Here is a 20,278-nt window from a genome sequence, read left to right on the forward strand (position 1 = left end):
TCCTAAGAGTATACTACACGTGCTTTGTACAAATTCTGAAGGAAAAAAGCTTTATATGAAGAATGTTTACTTGTGATGCAATACCTGTAACGAAATTTTACCTTCTGAACCATTTTTAAATATATAAACTGAGAATATGATAATATATGAATACTTTACGTGGTTAGGGTTCATCTCAGATGAGTCAGCAGAAAGGTATATATTTAGCCTATATTTAGCCTCTAAGAGTAAAGCTGCCCCTGAATTGTGTGCATTTGCTTTTCAGGTCATCACATCCTTCTACGTGGAGCGAGGAGGAAATGCGATGTCCTTCATGGGAAAAGGTGTCACAAAGAGCACCGTTCTCTGCCTGCTCCACTTGTCGCATGAGATGATGGCCCAGGCCCAGAGCTCGGTGAGCGCACTCTCAGCCGCCTGTCTTCCCACGGTTGCCAGGAAAGGAGTGTGCTGTGCTTGATGGGTTTCAGGCCTGTCTGATTACTCGAGAAAAATGTCTTTTGATGTCTCCTTTTTAGGAGACAAAAATGATTTTTAAATGAGCAGTTTCTTAGAAGCTGTATATTATACAAATCTGAATTTTACTTTTTTATTTTGCTTGAAATCTGCATGCACTGGAGAACTGCATTTTTGTCTAAATTACGTGGAAAATAGCAGTTCTGAAGAGAAAAGGGACATGTGTAACTTCTTAAGGAGGAGCTGAGATTTTTGTTTGTCGTATGTTGGCTAAATAATGAATTAAAGCCAAGTCTTACGTATAAGATTTTTACTTTGTTTTGCTTTTTAAAATTCAGATATTTTAAATTCTGTTTTTTTCCTTAGAAACTTACCTAGTGTGTTTCTGTTCCCTTTTTCCATTCTAGAAGTGGATGTCACTTTGGTTCTTGCCTTTGGGGAGTCAGAGTGAAGACCATGCTCCCACTCAGCAGGGATTGGCTTGGCTGATTCCGTTGTGGGTTGACCGAGACCCAGAGGTCAGTGTGAAGGAGAATCGAGTCTATTATGTGTGGATTAGAGAACAGATAAAGCAAAACACACATGTATATACATGTTCATATTTTCCAAAATGAGATTATTTTAGTGACTAAACCTTAAGCTGTATTTACCCCCTATCTCAAGCAGGTTGGGCTGCATAATAAAACACCATAGACTGGTTAGCTTGAACAAAGATACTTATTTTCTCACACGTCTGGAGGCGGGAAGTTGGAGATGAGGTTGTCCACCCATGTGGTCAGGTCTGGCAAGGGCTCTTTCTGGCTTTCACGTGGCTCCCTTTTCACTTCATGCCCATAGCACTTTTTCTCTCTTCCTCTTCTTATAAGGCCACCAGTACTGTCAGATTAGGACCCGATCCTCATGGCCTCATTTAACCTTAATCATCCCCTGAAAAGCTCTATCCTCAGATACACTGGGTGTTAGGGCTTCCCCATACAAAATTTGGGGGTACATAATTCAGTTCATGGCACCCCCATATTCAGCCAAATTCAGAGTGCAGATTAAAAATAGAGCAAGTATTATAAAATCTATCAATCAGATTTATAAAGAACAGTGAAAAAATTATTGGAGAAGTCCAGCCATTTTTGAACAGTTTAGAGGAATAGTGGCCAAGTGACATTTGAGTATCATTTAATAGAATTATAACACTACACTGCAGTGTTTTATATTAATGAGTTTTCCTGTTTTGCCATTTGTCTACTGATCTTAGTTTTTTAAACCACTTTATTGAGGTATGGTTGCCATGCAAAATTCTGTACATAATTAATGTGTGCAATTTCATGAATTTAGAGATAAATACACGCCTGTGAAATATACCTATCCAGAATCAATGCCATAAACCAGTCCTTCACCTCCAAAAGTTTCATTTTGTCTCCTTTACTGTTTGTTTTTGTGATTAGAACACTTACCGTAAGATCTACCCTCTTAGCAAATTTTTGAGTATATATTGATAATGTCCTGTGCTTAGTTGCCCAGTCGTGCCCAACTGTTTGTGACCCCATGGACTGTATGTAGTGCGCTGGCTCCTCTGTCCATGCGGATTCTCCAGACAAGAATACTAGAGTGGATTGCCATGCCCTCTTCCAGGGGATCTTTCCAACCCAGGGATCAAACCCAGGTCTCCCACATTGCAGGGAGATTCTTTACCATCTCAGCCATCAGGGAAGCCCATATATATTAAAAATATGTAATGTTAGCATCTAGAGGTACATTCTTTAGCCACTTTGAACTTGGACTTGTGGCTTCACCATGTTATGACTGCATTACTTTTTGTTACCTTGTGGTTATCACAGGGAAGCTCTATTTTGTAATCAGAATTTGGAGGTTCACCAAAATACATAGCTTGAGAAGCAGGAGTACTGTGGCAAACACATTATATCCATCTTACTTGAAACGTTTTTCTTTTAAAATAATTTTGGGGAAAATACTAAGTGCCTTATAAAAAGATAATTCAGTTATTTCTTTTTGAAAAGGAATTTCAAAGAAGTTTAAACTGTTTGTTTGAAAGAAACTGAAAAATTAAGGAAGGTGGAACAAAATAATAGTGTCCTCTTAAAAATGAGAAATAAACAAGAATCATGTTCATAAAAGATATGTAAGCACTGTATGCTTTCCCTCGAAAAAGGCTTTTGAACTGTGCTTTTTTAATCTTATTTATACCTGGTTTTGACTTTTTGTGATATTTGCTTTTATTATTTATACCTAAGTATAGAGTTTTTATTCCTTCATAGATTTATACTACAGTATTCTTTGTGTCTTATAATTTAGGATTGCCAAGACAATGTCATAAGAATTTGGTATTTTATGTACCAGAAAGATTAAGAACCCATGTTATGGAATCAGGTTTTTTTATTTCACAACGTTTTCTCTAATTTGACAGGTGAGGTTCACTTCATTGGGATTAGGATCAGCACTAACCACCCTTGAAACTGGCTGTGTGGCCTTGGCAAACAGTTGTCAAAACATTTCTGGTGGGCTCTGGGGAACGGTGGTGAACATTCTTCTGGACCAGTCGGAATGCAGCATGGTGCGCCGGGAGGTAGGCCTGTCTATGTAGTTCTTCCTTCCTGTTTCCCTTGAAAATCTGCTGTGAATATTCTTATAAACCATACTCCCTGTTCACCACAGTGGACTGACTGCTGACCCTTGTCTCTTCTGCCTGTGAAAAATCCAAATTAAATGGTTGCAGAGAACAGAATGGTATTGATTCACAGTAAAACCTGGAGTCCTTTGCTCGGAAAGATCAAAGCAGAATTGAGTCTGTGTTAATATGGACTCTTCTACTTTATTATACGTGGAAAAGTAGTTCACAGGGAAAAAATTATATTATCTCAGTGTTCAAGTTTATAAAGCTTTACTTAAGATAAGGCGCTGTCAAAATACTCAATAACATGTAAAGAGGAAAAGTCAGTGCTATTTGAATTCTCTCTAGACAGTTTGTGACTTTCTTTACTGCTGCTTTATCAGAGATGACTGACGTAGACCACTTTAGAAACAGTAATCCAGTAGTGCTTAGAGACCTGTAGAGAAGACGTCTGCTCCCAGGCTCACCGTTAGCCAGTTTCCAGCCCCAAAATCCAAGGGCTGTAGTTGTTAACTTGGTTCTTGATAGTAATGCTCAAACGGATAGCTTCTTCTTGAAGCTGTTAAGATTATCTATTGGCCTCCAGTGAAGAGGGTTGGAAATTTCCCTCCCTCTGATCCCCTGTTACTCTGGTTGTTCTCCTGTTATAATGTAATCTTTCACTGACTAGGTAATCGGTGTTCATATTAGTGTGATTATTTAACTTGTCTGTGTTCAGGACCTAGGTCAAATTGAATTTTTGTAGTTTGTGTTTCTAATTTGCCATTTCTTATTGAGAGGAACTTAGGTAGAAAGAGAGGAGGAGAGAGAGGTGTGTGTGTGATCTGTAAGAGAGTAATATAAATAGGAAATATATTTCTTAAATGCTGCCAGGATAGTTTCTGTTTTACATATCATTTTTTGGTAAGACAACATTCTGAAATAGGAAAAAATATCTTTCCTGATGAAGTAGTTTCTCCTCCTATTACGGCAGTTGGGGAGTTCTCACGATGACCTCTTAGCATGTTCAGCTGACCAGGGATATGCTTTTTTTTGTTATTAAATTACAGTATATTGGTTATTTCAGACATGACAACAAGATGGCAGTATTGACATTTTTTTTCCCTTCAATTTCAGGCTGCATTTATTTTTCAGAATCTCCTTGTAATTCCAATGCCTTCAGTAATTATAAAGGATTATACTTGGCAGGTAGGTGTCTTTGAACAGTTATCAGCCTTGTAGATCTTTGAGATTAATTGATGATAGAGTTTCAGCATATATATTTTTATATTGGTATATATTTCCTTGGTGATGAAACTTTATACAAGCTAACAGGATCCCTTAAAAGAGAATGTAGAGATCTTTTTATGCTTCGTCATATTTACCAGTCTCTATGGTGTTAAAAATAATTTTAAGCAGAAATAATAATCATTAGCATGGTGTTTACTATGTTCTAGGCACTCTTCTAGAAGCATTACAGATATTGACCTGTATAATGGTTTGAGTTGTGAACCATTATTCTCCTCATTTTGTAGAATAAGAAAATTTAGCACAGAGAGTTTAAGTAGTGTGCCCTACACCACACCCTTTTGCTTTCAGTCCAGCCAGTTTCTCTTTCCCACTGACTATATTGTTTCTCTAATAATAAGCAAATTTGTTTGTAGTTAAATATACATTGATCTTAACATCTACTTTTCTGGGTTAGTACACAGTGTCATAACTTAACCTTTCTTTGGTTTCTATTGGATTAATTTTCTGTTTCATATTCTAAATGTCAAGTCAGTAAATAGTTTTAGCCGACTTTTTTATAGCCTGCTGCTTTTTAGATGTTTTGGAAGATAGAAAAGTGCTCTCTGTGGGGAGACAGGACATGCTCTTCTGCCCTGTTCCTTATCCACATGTCCTCATCCCGTGTATGTGTGTATGCCTCACATCGTGGCATCTCACATCCCAGGATCTTAGATCTAAGATTCCTTTTTCAGTTTTCATTAGAATACATCTTCAGGGGAGTCACTGAATCTAGTTGAGCTGTATTGAGGGCAGCTTTATGGGCACTCAGGTGGTTGTTAAGGCCTGAATCTCCTTTAACTCTTGGAAAATTCATTTTTCCAGACTTTACAAACCTCATAACGCTGCCAATTATTGAATATCCCAGGCAAGTTTTGCCCTGACTCCTCTTGTTTTTTTAACAGGCCTTCTGATAATGATTGTTATTCACAGTCTGTGTTGTAGTAAACCCTAGGAGAAAAACTAGAAAAGAATATACAGGATTAATATTTATATTAACAGTGTAGTGATTTTAATGCCTATTATCCAGTAACCAGATTTAAAAATGTGTTGTTTTTGGCTCAAATGCATATAATCTCTACTCTCATTGTTAACCTAGTGACACTTTTATACTATAATCTTGTTGATGTTCTGCCGGTGAATTTTTAAAAAAATAATTGAAATAAATATAATGCAAAGGCAAGCATAATAAGTTTTCTTGGTTTTGTTAAATAGAACAGAAGCGTGTTCTGTATTATAATATAGAACCATGTGTAGAAGTTCACATTTTTTTTTTTTTTCTAATTAGTTAAATAGTCTGCAGTTCCTCTTTGATGCTGGTGATGTGCTTAGTGCAGCTTTTTGCTTTTGTTATTCTCCAGTTCTTCATCACAGAACTAGTTTTCTATTAAAAAGTTGAAAACAGTGGTTTAAGTATGATTTCCTACTATTGCATTCCAGTCCCCTATAATGAAAAGGACATCTTTTTTGGGTGTTAGTTCTAAAAGGTCTTGGAGGTCTTCATAGAACCGTTCAACTTCAGCTTCTTCAGCGTTACTGGTTGGGGCATAGACTTGGATTACTGTGATATTGAATGGTTTGCCTTGGAAACGAACAGAGGTCATTCCATCGTTTTTGAGATTGCATCCAAGTACTGCATTTCGGACTCTTTTGTTGACCATGATGGCTACTCCATTTCTTCTGAGGGATTCCTGCCCACAGTAGTAGATATAATGGTCATCTGAGTTGAATTCACCCATTCCAGTCCATTTCAGTTCGCTGATTGCTAGAATGTCGACGTTCATTCTTGCCATCTCTTGTTTGACCACTTCCAATTTGCCTTGATTCATGGACCTGACATTCCAGGTTCCTATGCAATATTGCTCTTTACAGCATCGGACCTTGCTTCTATCACCAGTCACATCCACAGCTGGGTATTCTTTTTGCTTTGGCTCCATCCCTTCATTCTTTCTGGAGTTATTTCTCCACTGATCTCCAGTAGCATACTGGGCACCTATTGACCTGGGGAGTTTCTCTTTCAGTATCCTATCATTTTGCCTTTTCATACTGTTCATGGGGTTCTCAAGGCAAGAATACTGAAGTGGTTTGCCATTCCCGTCTCCAGTGGACCACATTCTGTCAAATCTCTCCACCATGACCCGCCCGTCTTGGGTTGCCCCACGGGCATGGCTTAGTTTCATTGAGTTAGACAAGGCTGTGGTCCTAGTGTGATTAGATTGACTAGTTTTCTGTAAGTATGGTTTCAGTGTGTTTGCCCTCTGATGCCCTCTTGCAACACCTACCATCTTACTTGGGTTTCTCTTACCTTTGGGGTGGGATATCTCTTCACAGCTGCTTCAGCAAAGCGCAGCCATTGCTCCTTACCTTGGATGAAGGGTATCTCCCCACCGCCACCCTTCCTGACCTTCAACGTGGGATAGCTCCTCTGGGCCCTCCTGCGCCCGTGCAGCCACGGCTCCTTGGACGTGGGGTTGGTCCTCCCGGCCACCGACCCTGGCCTCGGTTGTGGGGTTGCTCCTCCCCGCTGCTGCCCTTAGCCTCCGGCTTAGGGGTGTGGAGTAGCTCCTCCCGCCCGTCGCCCCTGGCCTCGGGTTTACAGGCGTGGGGTAGCTCCTCCCTGCTGCCGCTTCTGACCTTGGACACGGGGTAACTCCTCTCGTCGCCGCCCCTGACCTCGGAGGCTGGGTATCTCCTCTCGGCTGCCGCCCCCGACGTCAGCCGCGGGGTAGCTCCTCTCTGCCGTTCCTGTGCCATTGCAGTCTGGTACTCTCGGCCGCTGCCCCTGACCTCAGACGTGGGGTAACTCCTCTTGGCCGCCGCCCTTCAGGCATGGGGTCCTCCCGGCTTCTGCCTCTGACCTTGGACGTGGGGTGGCTCCTCTTGGCCGCGCTTTGACGTGAGTCCCAGCCGCCTGCGGTTGTAGGAAGTCAAGAAACACCTGGAGTAACAGGCAAATTTGGCCTTGGAATACGGAATGAAGCAGGGCAAAGACTGATAGAGTTTTGCCAAGAAAATGCAGTGGTCATAACAAACACCCTCTTCCAACAACACAAGAGAAGACTCTATACATGGACATCACCAGATGGTCAACACCGAAATCAGATTGATTATATTCTTTGCAGCCAAAGATGGAGAAGCTCTATACAGTCAGCAAAAACAAGACCGGGAGCTGACTGTGGCTCAGATCATGAACTCCTTATTGCCAAATTCAGACTTAAACTGAAGAAAGTAGGGAAAACCACTAGACCATTCAGGTATGACCTAAATCAAATCCCTTATGATTACACAGTGGAAGTGAGAAATAGATTTAAGGGCCTAGATCTGATAGATAGAGTGCCTGATGAACTATGGAATGAAGTTCGTGACATTGTACAGGAGACAGGGATCAAGACCATTCCCATGGAAAAGAAATGCAAAAAAGCAAAATGGCTGTCTGAGGAGGCCTTACAAATAGCTGTGAAAAGCAAAGGAGAAAAGGAAAGATATAAATATCTGAATGCAGACTTCCAAAGAATAGCAAGAAGAGATAAGAAAGCCTTCTTCAGCGATCAATGCAAAGAAATAGAGGAAAACAACAGAATGAGAAAGACTAGGGATCTCTTCAAGAAAATCAGAGATACCAAAGGAACATTTCATGCAAAGATGAGCTCGATAAAGGACAGAAATGGTATGGACCTAACAGAAGCAGAAGATATTAAGAAGAGGTGGCAAGAATACACAGAAGAACTGTACAAAAAAGATCTTCACAACCCATATGATCATGATGGTGTGATCACTGACCTAGAACCAGACATCCTGGAATGTGAAGTCAAGTGGGCCTTAGAAAGCATCACTACGAACAAAGCTAGTGGAGGTGATGGAATTCCAGTTGAGCTATTTCAAATCCTGAAAGATGATGCTGTGAAAGTGCTGCAGTCAATATGCCAGCAAATATGGAAAACTCAGCAGTGGCCACAGGACTGGAAAAGGTCAGTTTTCATTCCAATCCCAAAGAAAGGCAATGCCAAAGAATGCTCAAACTACCGCACAATTCACTCATCTCACACGCTAGTAAAATAATGCTCAAAATTCTCCAAGCCAGGCTTCAGCAATATGTGAACCATGAACTTCCTGATGTTCAAGCTGGTTTTCGAAAAGGCAGAGGAACCAGAGATCAAATTGCCAACATCTGCTGGATGATGGAAAAAGCAAGAGAGTTCCAGAAAAACATCTATTTCGGCTTTATTGACTATGCCAAAGCCTTTGACTGTGTGGATCACAATAAACTGGAAAATTCTGAAAGAGATGGGAATACCAGACCACCTGTTCTGCCTGTTGAGAAATTTGTATGCAGGTCAGGAAGCAACAGTTAGAACTGGACATGGAACAACACACTGGTTCCAAATAGGAAAAGGAGTTCGTCAAGGCTGTATATTGTCACCCTGTTTATTTAACTTCTATGCAGAGTACATCATGAGAAACGCTGGACTGGAAGAAACACAAGCTGGAATCAAGATTGCCGGGAGAAATATCAATAACCTCAGATATGCAGATGACACCACCCTTATGGCAGAAAGTGAAGAGGAACTCAAAAGCCTCTTGATGAAAGTGAAAGTGGAGAGTGAAAAAGTTGGCTTAAAGCTCAACATTCAGAAAACGAAGATCATGGCATCCGGTCCCATCACTTCATGGGAAATAGGTGGAGAAACAGTGGAAACAGTGTCAGACTTTATTTTTCTGGGCTCCAGAATCACTACAGATGGTGACTGCAGCCATGAAATTAAAAGACACTTACTCTTTGGAAGGAAAGTTATGACCAACCTAGATAGCGTATTGAAAAGCAGAGACATTACTTTGCCAACAAAGGTTCGTCTAGTCAAGGCTATGGTTTTTCCTGTGGTCATGTATGGATGTGAGAGTTGGACTGTGAAGAAGCCTGCGTGCCAAAGAATTGATGCTTTTGAACTGTGGTGTTGGAGAAGACTCTTGAGAGTCCCTTGGACTGCAAGGAGATCCAACCAGTCCATTCTGAAGGAGATCAGCCCTGGGATTTCTTTGGAAGGAATGATGCTAAAGCTGAAACTCCAGTACTTTGGCCACCTCATGCGAAGAGTTGACTCATTGGAAAAGACTCTGATGCTGGGAGGGATTGGGGGCAAGAGGAGAAGGGGACAACAGAGCATGAGATAGCTGTTTGGCATCACTGACTCAAAGGACGTGAGTCTGGGTGAACTCCGGGAGTTGATGATGGACAGGGAGGCCTGGCGTGCTGCGATTCATGGGGTCGCAAAGAGTCGGACATGACTGAACGACTGATCTTATCTGATCTGATCTGAAGTATGATTTCACAGAGTCTTCTGCTTTGCTTGTGTTGGCTAGAATAAAAGATATTTTGGGAGTTACTCTAAAATAGTACTTGATGATGAAACTTCTACTAGTCTTAAGCAAAATTTAAGTCTAATTTTTGGGGGGCATTTTTAATGTACACTCATTTTCTTCCTGTCTTTTTTTTTATCTGTTTTGGTTATTAGTTTTTGCTTTTAAGTCTCCTCAGTTGGCAATATAAGTAGTTGGTAATCTAGTATTTGTCCCCCAGTTTTAAAAAGTCTATGCTGTGCTAAGTTGCTTCAGTCGGGTCTGACTCTTTGCGACCCCATGGACTGTAGCCCTCCAGGCTCCTCTGTCCTTGGGATTCTCCAGGCAAGAATACTGAAGTGGGTTGCCATGGCCTCCTCCAGGGGTATTTGTTCCCCAGTTTTTAAAAAGTTTACTGGTGCTTTAAATCTCAACGTGGAAACAACTGCTCTAGTAAGGGAGAAAGATGATCTTCACATGTAGACAATGGAATTTTATAATATCCAAGAGGTGTGACCTTCACCATTTCACTACAACCAAGAAAGAAGATACTCCTTTTTCAGTGCTTTAAAATTACAACTGTCGTTGGTAGAATGATGAATAATAATCTTATTCAACAAGATGTTTCATTTACTTGTCTTAATGTACATTTCGAAGTGCTCTGGGGGATGTAGCAGGAAGTAGCACTAGTATCTAGATGCACATGATTTCCAAGAAGGGGCCACTGCTTCTGTTCATTCTCAGTGGACGTAGGTAGACTGTCTGCGTATGTGTTCATATCTATTGTATAGAGATGGCTGACTCATTTATAGCTGTAGTATGTACTGTTTTCATATTTAATGGGAGAATTATCAGTGCATATTTTCATTTTCTGTTGTGTTCATCATAAATCATTATGGGTATGGGTATGACAGTAAATGCTTGGTGTCAGAGAAACAGTTTCATTTTAACTGAATTCTTAAAATGTAGTTAGGAATTTCTTATGTAATTAAGGTCTTTTTTTTCAATTTATACATTACATTCTAGCATTTTACAAGTTTGTATACAGCAAAATAATTCCTTTTTCTTCTTGAAAACATTCTTCTCATATGTAATTTTGTTTTGCTTTAGTTCCTTTTGAATCATAGCTAGTGGATATGTTAGTACCATGACATATTGAAGGTAAGAGGTTTAATTTTAATCATATCCTTAAAGAGAAGAGTTAATGGAGAAACTCATCTTAATGTAATTCTACCTTTAACTTGCAAGTCTACCTTTAACTATTACTTCATCTTCCTGGATAGTAAGTTTTAAAGGTTCATCTTTCCTTGGTGATCAGGGGGCATGAGAAGTGGGGCACGTATGCAAATTTCATAGTTAATGCTATATTTGCAGACCTTTCCTATTGGCACTTAGCTTTTTATTTTTTGTTTTTATTTTTCTCTCTTATGTTCTGTTGTAAAGTCTGAACTATATTATCATTTTCAGAAAAATAGAAATAGTTATGAACTCAGTTCGGTTCAGTCGCTTAGTCGTGTCTTTGTGATCTCACGGACTGCAGTACGCCAGGCCTCCCTGTCCTTCTAGTGATGTGATAATTAGCATACTTTAAACTGATCCTTGGCATACTTTTAACTGATGGCTTGGTTTTAGCCATTTCAATATTCCAGGAAAAGTCATGAGTGGCACCTCAAAAAATTATTTGGAAAAAAAGTGCAAAGAAATTAAAAGTATGAAATGGTAGATTCTTCTCAGCCTTCTGCTGGAAAATATGTGTGTGTGTTTGTGCACACGCATGTGTTTATGTTTGTGTTAGCGTGCACACATGTGAAATGCCCTTGGAAGAAGGGTTCACTCTGGAAAATAAAGTGACAAACAGATTTTACTGTGGATATTAATGAGCATTTTCACTTTATCTAGCTTACTGATAGGCACAAAAATAATTTTGAATAAAATAACTTGGATTACTTGTTTCAGATATTTTAATACAAATCATTTCATTGTTTTGAGTGGGTTGCAACACACTTTTACTGTATTTGTGGCTGAAGTACATAATTACTTGATTCGAGCTGTACCATTTCGTAGAAACGTTTTAAACTAAGTGGCCCCTCAAGAGAGACTAGATCAGCTTTCTGCCTTTAGTGGATTTTTTGACAGCAGAGAGCTGGATTAACTTTCCGGGTCAGGGTCAGGCTGGTGTATGTGTGGAAGGACAGAGAGAAGTGAAGGAGTGTAGTAGCATTTGTTTCCTGAAGGGGACTGTGGGGAGACAGTGGGTCTTTTTGAAGAAATAATGTCGTAAATTCCTGTCTCTCTCTCTCCCTCTTTTCCTACAGGGCCCCTGTGTCCATGATGAGGACTCTGGGCTGTCTCTCATAGGAAAACCTGCCCTCCAGGCTCTTTTATACCACTGCCATTTTTATGAACATTTGAATCAGATGGTAAAACATTGTTACCTGGGACGGTATGCATTTGATTTCAGTTTTTCAGCTCTTAATGGAGCTCCTGAAGGCAATGATTTAAATGGTAAGTGTATTATGTTTATATTTTTAATAAAATATATTTCTTAAATTGTTTAAAACCTTTGTGTTGGTTACAAAATATTTGAAAACAATGAAAAATACCAGGAAAACATTCATATCTAGTCCTACTACCCAGAGCTTGTAGTGTTGCATTTAGGGTGTGTATTTCCTTCCAGTCTTCTTTCTCTGTATAGCTTTTGTTTGTTTTGTATAATTGTGTTCATATCTTATGTACATTTTTGTATTTCCTTCTTTCACTGAACATTGCCTAAGCATTTTTCTATGTTATAAATTCTTCATGATAACCATTTTTGACATCTTATTAATGTTTCATAAGTTATTTCATGCCCTTCAGTAAAATTTTATAGTTTTTCCCTCTATTTATGTCTTAAATTTTTTTTTGGAAGGCTCTTCTCAAGCAATCAAGAATGAGACTTTTCCTACTAAATTTTCTAACTTGTTTTGCTAATATAGTGAAAACCTGTTTTGGCATATTACTCATTTATCAAAATATTTGCTGAAATCTTTTAATTTCTACTTGTTTGTAGATTCTCTTGGATTTCCTAAGTATAAGATCTTAGTGCCTATAAATAATTGTGTCTCATAAAAAGAAATAGCAATTTAATAATAATAATTTAATAATGAAAAATAGTTTTAAAATATAAATAATACAAATTTTAAAAATTTAAATTTTAAAATAATGTTAAAAAACCTTGACATAATTTCCCACAGAAGAGGTTTAAGAGTAGAACAAAGAATTCCCAAATATTAACATTTTACTGTATTTACCGTCCCATGTGAATGTATGTACATATAAGAAAAATTTATTTATTTATATGCATATATTTTTTTTTCTGAGCCATTTAAGAGTAAATTGTAAACATGAAATTTCTTTACCCTGACATACTTAAGTGTAAGTTTCTAACTCACTTTTCTGCTCACTTCCTGGAGGAATTAAGAGGAGAAAGACATTTGATGACGTTTCTGAACATTCTAAACAAATGTCCCTGTGGAAGCTACCCCTTTGATTGTTTGGGTTTTCTGTGCTGATGTCACTGGATGCATGGCCCCGGAGCCAGCAGCATTGACATCTGCTCCCATCTTGTTAGAAATGAAAATGTATGCCGCCCCCCCCAACCCCCTCCCCCCGGCCCCACCTTGATTTGGGGAATGGAATCTCTGGGAATAGGACTCAGGAAACCTCTCTAGTAAGCTCTCTTTGATTCTTCTACACTTTGAAGTTTGGGAACTGGTGCTCTCCGTAAATTATGTTAGATTAAACTATTATGCATATTGAAACATGCTGTATATATTAATTAATTGTGGATGATAAAAATTAGGCATACTTTTTTCTTTAGTTCTGGACTGGTTTCATGTAAGGACTACTCTTCCTGTTAATTGTTAAGATGCCCAGAAGACCGTTGATGTTGACGGTTTTCCTGTTGTCACAGGTTTAGATGACTCGTTCAAGTTCTGGAGGGCTCCATCTCGAATGTCCAGTCAAGATCGAGATCCAAGTTCTCTCTCTACCTCGGAAACAATGGTACTTCCAAAGAACGCATAAGTGCTGCATTTTGAATTTCTGCAAAAATTTGCATTTACATAGTGGAGGGATAAGAATGGATGTGAAGAATCAGGTTATGACCACCATGGCAACTGGGATTTAGTTGAAGTGCTGTCTGCCTAGAACTAGGTTCTACCTGGCTCAAATAAGTGTACTAAATATAATTTTATAGATGAATTTTCAACCTGTTTTCTACCTTTTTTTTTTTTTTTTTTAACAGAAGTTCAAAAGTTTTGAAATATTTATCAGTAGTAACAGAAGAAAGGGCTTCCTGGGTAGCGCAGTGGTAAAGAACCCGCCTGCCAGTATTATAGGAGATGTAAGAGATGTGGGTTTGATCCTGGTTTGGAAAGATCCCCTGGAGAAGGACATGGCAACCCACTCCAGTATTCTTGCCTGGAGAATCCCACAGACAGAGGAGCCTGGTGGGCTGTAGTCCATGGGGTTGCACAGAGTCAGACATGACTGAGCACACAGTAGCTGAAGAAGAGAACAGACCCCATGTGATTAGCAGTGCTTGATTACCCTGTAATTTTGCTTAAGGATCAGACAGTTTGAAGAATGTTGACCCATTCAGGTGATTCCAGTGTGGTACTGATGACTTTAAACACATTTCTAAATACTTGTATCAGATAGGAGCTTGTCTTAATTATCTGAAATGCTTGAAATTTATGTACATCTGCCTGCCTTTCTTTCTTTTTATTTATAAGTTTTTTTGTTCTAAAAAGTTTGAGACACTATTTTTGAATAATGACATGCTAGGTTTCATTTGTTTTGGAAGCATACAAAGTTATTCTCAACTGGAAAACATTGCAGTGTATTTTTGGAATAATCGCTGTGTAGTAGAACCAATTAGGAAGGCAAAGGTTTGACTCCGCTGCTTCCAGGAGCAAAAATAATATGAGAATTAAATAATTATACAGGAATTAATGAGATTCACCTCCTGCAGTTTCTCAAGAGAGTGGTACTTTTTGCTAAGTTTTAAGTCTCCCTCCCTCCCCTGCCTCCAGACTCAGAAGAGTTTATGTTTAGTGCTAAATTGAACCTTTATTTAGAAAAATGGAATAATTACCCCAATTCTAGTAGGAGTGATGCTCTCTTTTGCAAGCTAGAAATAGTATGTATCTTTGTTTCAGTAAGAGAAATAATGATATGACTCAGTGCTAAAGGGAACCGTAGTAATTGGCTATTTAAATAGTTCATAGAAGGACAGTGTTAATTATGTGCTTAAAAATAGTAATTCTTAGGTTTACCCTTTTTGTTTAAAGGGCTATAGGCTAACTTTGAAATCTGTACATACTTCAGTTCTTTGTTTATAGAAGGTATGTAGTAAATAGTAATTGCTCTAAGTAACTTTGAGTTATCTTAGCTGCTTGGTAGATAACCAAGTTGTATTTTTTCTATATAAGGAGACTTAAAAAAAACCCAAAGCAAATCAAGCATTTATATTTCTCTATTTTATAATAATATATAAACCTTACAGATTAAGATACTAGTTCTTCTGAGAAACACTTTGTAAATATGTCACTTATTATAATAATTAAAATAGAAGCACCTCTATTAATCCAGGACAGGGAAGCCTGGCATGCTGCAGTCCATGAGGTCACAAAGAATCGGACATGACTGAGCAATTGAACTGAACTATTAATGCAAGTCTTTAACTTGTTTATGTGAGGATATCACATAGACTTTGAGAAGTATATACCAATGTTGTTAAGAATTCTTCTGTATAGTCCTATGTAAAACTTACTTCTCAAAAGACTAATAGTACCTGTTAGAATTTTTACAGTCAGCTCTTTCTTTCTTTTTGGGTTTCCAAACAGAAGAGTTTTGTTGTTGGTAACTTATTCACCAAATTGCTAACTTTTATTCACAAAAATTAGTCTAATTACTCCAGTTCTACGAATTGTCTTGTTTTCCTTATCATATCAGAGGTACTATATCTTTTTTTTTTTTCCAGCAGGAGACAAATGTGGAGAGTTTTTATTCATTATGTCAGTGTTACTTTAAACCTAAGCAGTCCGTACCCAGACCAACTAACACTTCCTCAGATATAAGAAAATGTTGAGGTATCAGTTAAATGGCTGTAAATCTTGCTAATAAGCTTCTCTGGTTATTTAAATCATAGTTTTGTCTGTCTTCCAGAATTGGGAAAAGAAACAGCTTGTTGATGGGTTTGTCTTTCCGAGGAGAGCGCTGTCTTTTGCTGTGGGCCACGCCACGCAGTGCAGTGTGGCCGGGCCGTTGTCTGGTGTTGGTGCCGCACTAGGTGCCTGAGTGCTGTTATCTGATGAACACTGGTGTAGGTGACTGCAGCTCGTATGCTTTGTGAATTACAGGTAGAGTAAGGAGTGTCGTTGTTACCTTGGGGGATATTGCCCTGTAAATAAAGCCTTTTTAGAGATGGCTTCCTCAACTCACTGTCCCCTTCCCCAGGGCAGGGGTGGCAGTGGGGGGTCAGGCATCAGTTGTTTTCCCTCTTGGAATCACATTTCTACTTCTCAGAGATATTCGAACTAGATGGGTGTTTATGCCTTAGACATACCAGTGTGTATCAACAGCTTTAACACTAAAGTTTGGTCTTTTCTGTGATCTTGAGCAGAATTATGTCTGTTTTATCAGTTTTCAAAGTAAAGGACATGTGGTTCATTTCCTTTTGAGCTTTTCTTTGTGAAATATGTGATTCTTTCAAACTTTCTGGAGCACTAATTTAAGGCAAGCTGATTTTATTTTAACATTTATAGAGAAATTTTACTCATGGGCCCTCCTACCCTTTAAAAAACTGAAAATCATTTTTACTATCGCTACTTTACAAAAGAAGAGATGAATGCATGGAATGAGTAAGTGTCTTGTGCAGGGTTCCAGCACTGCTGACTGGTTGAGCGTTATTTGAATCCAGAAGTTGGCCGTGATGTCATGCCCCTTCACTACAAAGCAAATGTGACTAGTGCCAAAATAGATGCGACAGTGAGGGTGCAGTGAGATTAGGTGAAAAGGAATGATGAAATAGAGAGTGATTTTGTGTGAGAAGTGGCAATTGAGATGGGCTTTAAAGGATCAACACCTTCTTTTTTATATTATGTACGCATTTACAAGGAGCTAAAAATGATACTCAAATATGTCTTAGAATTCAGTGCCCACATATGAGATTTGAAAGTCTAGATGAGACATAAAGCATAATTAGAAAATAACTGAATACCAAGCTGTGTGGTGCTTGAAGCATTAGATATTCAGAAAATGCATAGAGTTGTTTGGAGTGTGGGAGAAAGGCTTAAGTTTGATTACTGGTGTGACCAGATGGGATTAACCAGGAGACCTGAGTCTGGGTGTATGGATTTGAAGAGAGAATCTGTAATAGCTATAAAGATGTAAAGATACTTCAGCAGAGTGAAATGTTATGAAACATTATAATTGATATTAGAGAAATATGAATTGACATTTATTCGATGGTAGTTAAAAGTTATTTTATAGACCAGGATGACAAATAACACATTCACATATCTATGTGTATTATTAAATATGATCAAATGAATGTCCTTTGGAGATTATTTTCAAGCAAGCAAGATTTGAGGACAGTATAGAGCAAGTCAGCTTAATACATTTTTACCTATTAAAATAGTAATCCTTGGTGACTCAGATGGTAAAGAATATGCCTGCAATGCACAAGACCTGGGTTCGATCCCTGGGTTGGGAAGATGCCCTGGAGAAGGGAATGGCAACCCACTTGAGTATTCTTGCCTGGGGCATTCCATGGACAGAAGAGCCTGGCTGGTTATAGTCCATGGGGTCGCGGAGAGTCAGACATGATTCAACAACTAATACTTTCATGCTAATATAGCAAATTTTAAAAATGCAGATTGTTTAATAGAAATACAAATAACCCCAGTCAGTTTTTAAAACACAGTATATTGGTCTAGAAAGAAGTTCTTATGTTTTATCAATCATATGGGGTGGGATAAGTTAGAATGCAGCCATTAAATATTTTCTAAAATCATATTTTTCAAAATTTGTTTGTCCCTTCTTCAGCTGATACTGAGGGAGAGCCCAGTGTTTGTTAAGGCCTGATGTTTGTTGCGTTCTTCTAATGAGCCAGGTATTTAGTGGGTCCTCAGAGGCTTTCTTTTCCTGCAGTGAGTGTAATCTTCATTTTCATCAGTAGAGAGGACTCCTTGAGTGTTTGTCAGTTGAAGCGATGTTCAGTGAAAAGATAGAGGATTTCAATTCCTCGTCCTCTTAAATTTTTCCCCTATAGCCGAGGGAGCTCGTGGGTGGAGCCAGGCTTGTTTGGTGGCTCCTGCGTGGTTGTGATGTCAGTCTCAGTGTGTGACTGTTGCTTCACAGACTGAAAGTTATCTGGATGTCCATTGACAGGAACATTTCTTTTTTTTTTTTTTTAAACACATCTCTTACAGCCAGTTATAGGCAGATATAATTTTAAAATGTCTTTAGGTTTTCCCCTCCTTCTATGTGGATCTAATGTTATATAAAATAAGACATTTAATACATGCTTATTTATGAATGATTTATCTAGACTGAGATTTATCTAGCCTCCATCTGTAGACGACTTTATCCACTCAACTTACAGCTTTTGGCTGCAGCTTTCTGTCGCTTAGTCGTTGCTGCTATAATGTCATACTTCAAGTGGTGGAAGGTGATCGAAGTCAGAAGTTGAAAGAGGAATTTTAAAAACTATTAATTTCATGTGCCATTTTCTTCAAATTCTTGTGTTTTTTTGCTATCAGAAACTGCAAATGAAAATCACCTTGGGTTTTGCTTTCATCCTGTCAAATCAAGTCTAAGGTACTCTACTTTAAGGATTAGGACAAATACAGAATCAATGTACAGATACCATGAGCTGTACAGTGTCTGGGTTTGTGGTAGGTTGATTCCTAAGTTCTGTTGACAACTTATTTGCGTGCATGCATGGACCTAGAGCTGACCCAGGTATGGGAAGTTTATGCTGACTCAGAGAAAAGAAACTGATGGGAGAACACAGTAATTTTTACACAGGAGGTGCTTGACAGTTTGGGCTTTTTCAGCTTTATAATTTTTATAATCTGTAAACCTACATGTGAAATTCTGTTTGTTTTCTGCAGAATTTCTATCATGTTTAGTGTTTCCAAAAAACATGATAGAAATTCTGGTGAAAATTTCTATCTAACACTGTAGAGTGTTTTCTGAAGTACAGTGTCAGTATAGTTCTTAATTTTTAAAAACAGTTCATTTGTGACAGGCGAAGAGATAGAGAAAAATCTTTTAATACTTCTGCTAATTCTTTTATAGGCACTATTTAAATTTGTGTGTGCCATTTGAAACTAAAAAGACTCTTTTATTATGAATTAAGAAGTGCAAAATACCTTAAAGACACAACAATTTATAGTTAAAGTAGTATGCGTCTTAGCCTCTCAACATTTGCGCGTTAAGTGGGAATGGGCTTTGCGTGCATGTTCAGTCACTTCAGTCGTGTGTCCAACTCTTTGCAACCCCATATACTATAGCCCACCAGGCTCCTCTGTCCATGGGATTATCTAGGCAAGAGTACTGGAGTGGATCGCCATACCTCTTCCGGGAATCTTCTCGACCCTGGGTTGAACCCACGTCTCCTGCATCTCCTGTATTGCAGGCAGATTCTTTACTGCTGCGCCACTGGGGAAGCCTGGGAATGGGCTTTATCAGGACCTTAAAATCCTCTATGAGTTTCAAATCAAAACTTTGCTCCTTTAAGTTAACTGATTTACATAAACTATAACAGGTCTAAGAAGCAGAAAATGCCATTCCAAAAACTGTTATGACTCTCAAGACATGGAGTGTTTTTCAGTTATACTAACTAGTGTGCTTTTGTGATAAATCTTTTTGTGTGAGGATATCTTGTGTGTATGTTGCTGGTGTTTCATTTCCCAGTTGGTGATGTTAACCAGTGAGTGCTCCAAGTATAAAGTAATTGTCTTTGCTGATCCCTAGGTGGCAGCTTCTTCGGGCAGTGCTGAATTTCAGTCCCTCGTGCTCTCCATGGTGCCTCACCCTGAAGTCACACACGACCAGCTGGTGGCCCAAGGTATTCTTTTAGGAAGACATTCTACTTTCAGGAAGAAGAGTGAAAAGTTGGTCCAGACAGATATTTTGAAAGTAAATGTCTAGATAAAAGAACCAAATTAAATTGTAGAACAAGCCGTCCAGATAAGAACAAAATGAAATGTCACAGAACGTAATAGAATAAGTACATCAGAAATTAACAAACAAATACTCTTAACTAATAAATGGGAGTTTGGCCTTCAAGTAGTCTGATTGCCATATGGTTCCTTATTAGGTAATAATGGGTATTTGGTATTTGAATCAAGGAACTGATAGGTGTTAATTAGCTTCATTTTTTTCTGTTCTTTTGGGAACACACCTCAGTTTGCCACTTGAAAAGTGAATCCACTTGAAAGTGATGAGAAGTGGGGTCATAAGGATTTTTCAAAGCCTATGCTTTCTTTTTAAAGCACACAAAATATTTTGAGTCCTTATTTTATAAGAAGGTTGTGATGAGTAGCCTAG

The 20,278-nt window shown here is 38.5% G+C and overlaps 1 protein-coding gene across 3 annotated transcripts in view; it reads left to right on the forward strand.

The window, feature by feature from the left end:
• Nucleotides 1–20,278, forward strand: part of RTTN (rotatin) — a 121,473-nt gene that overhangs the window by 69,101 nt on the left and 32,094 nt on the right. For all 3 annotated transcript variants that reach the window (XR_009733208.1, XM_061399551.1, XM_061399552.1), the window contains exons 29-35: nt 266–394; nt 861–971; nt 2,873–3,031; nt 4,193–4,264; nt 11,992–12,181; nt 13,629–13,720; nt 19,703–19,796. Coding sequence is in view for 2 of the 3 variants with exons in the window: in XM_061399551.1 (XP_061255535.1) it covers nt 266–394; nt 861–971; nt 2,873–3,031; nt 4,193–4,264; nt 11,992–12,181; nt 13,629–13,720; nt 19,703–19,796 (847 nt within the window). In the remaining variant the exon portion in view is untranslated. The remainder of the gene's footprint in view (nt 1–265; nt 395–860; nt 972–2,872; nt 3,032–4,192; nt 4,265–11,991; nt 12,182–13,628; nt 13,721–19,702; nt 19,797–20,278) is intronic.

The sequence above is a fragment of the Bos javanicus genome, chromosome 24 (genome assembly GCF_032452875.1).
Source record: "Bos javanicus breed banteng chromosome 24, ARS-OSU_banteng_1.0, whole genome shotgun sequence".
Taxonomy (NCBI): Eukaryota; Metazoa; Chordata; class Mammalia; order Artiodactyla; family Bovidae; genus Bos; species Bos javanicus.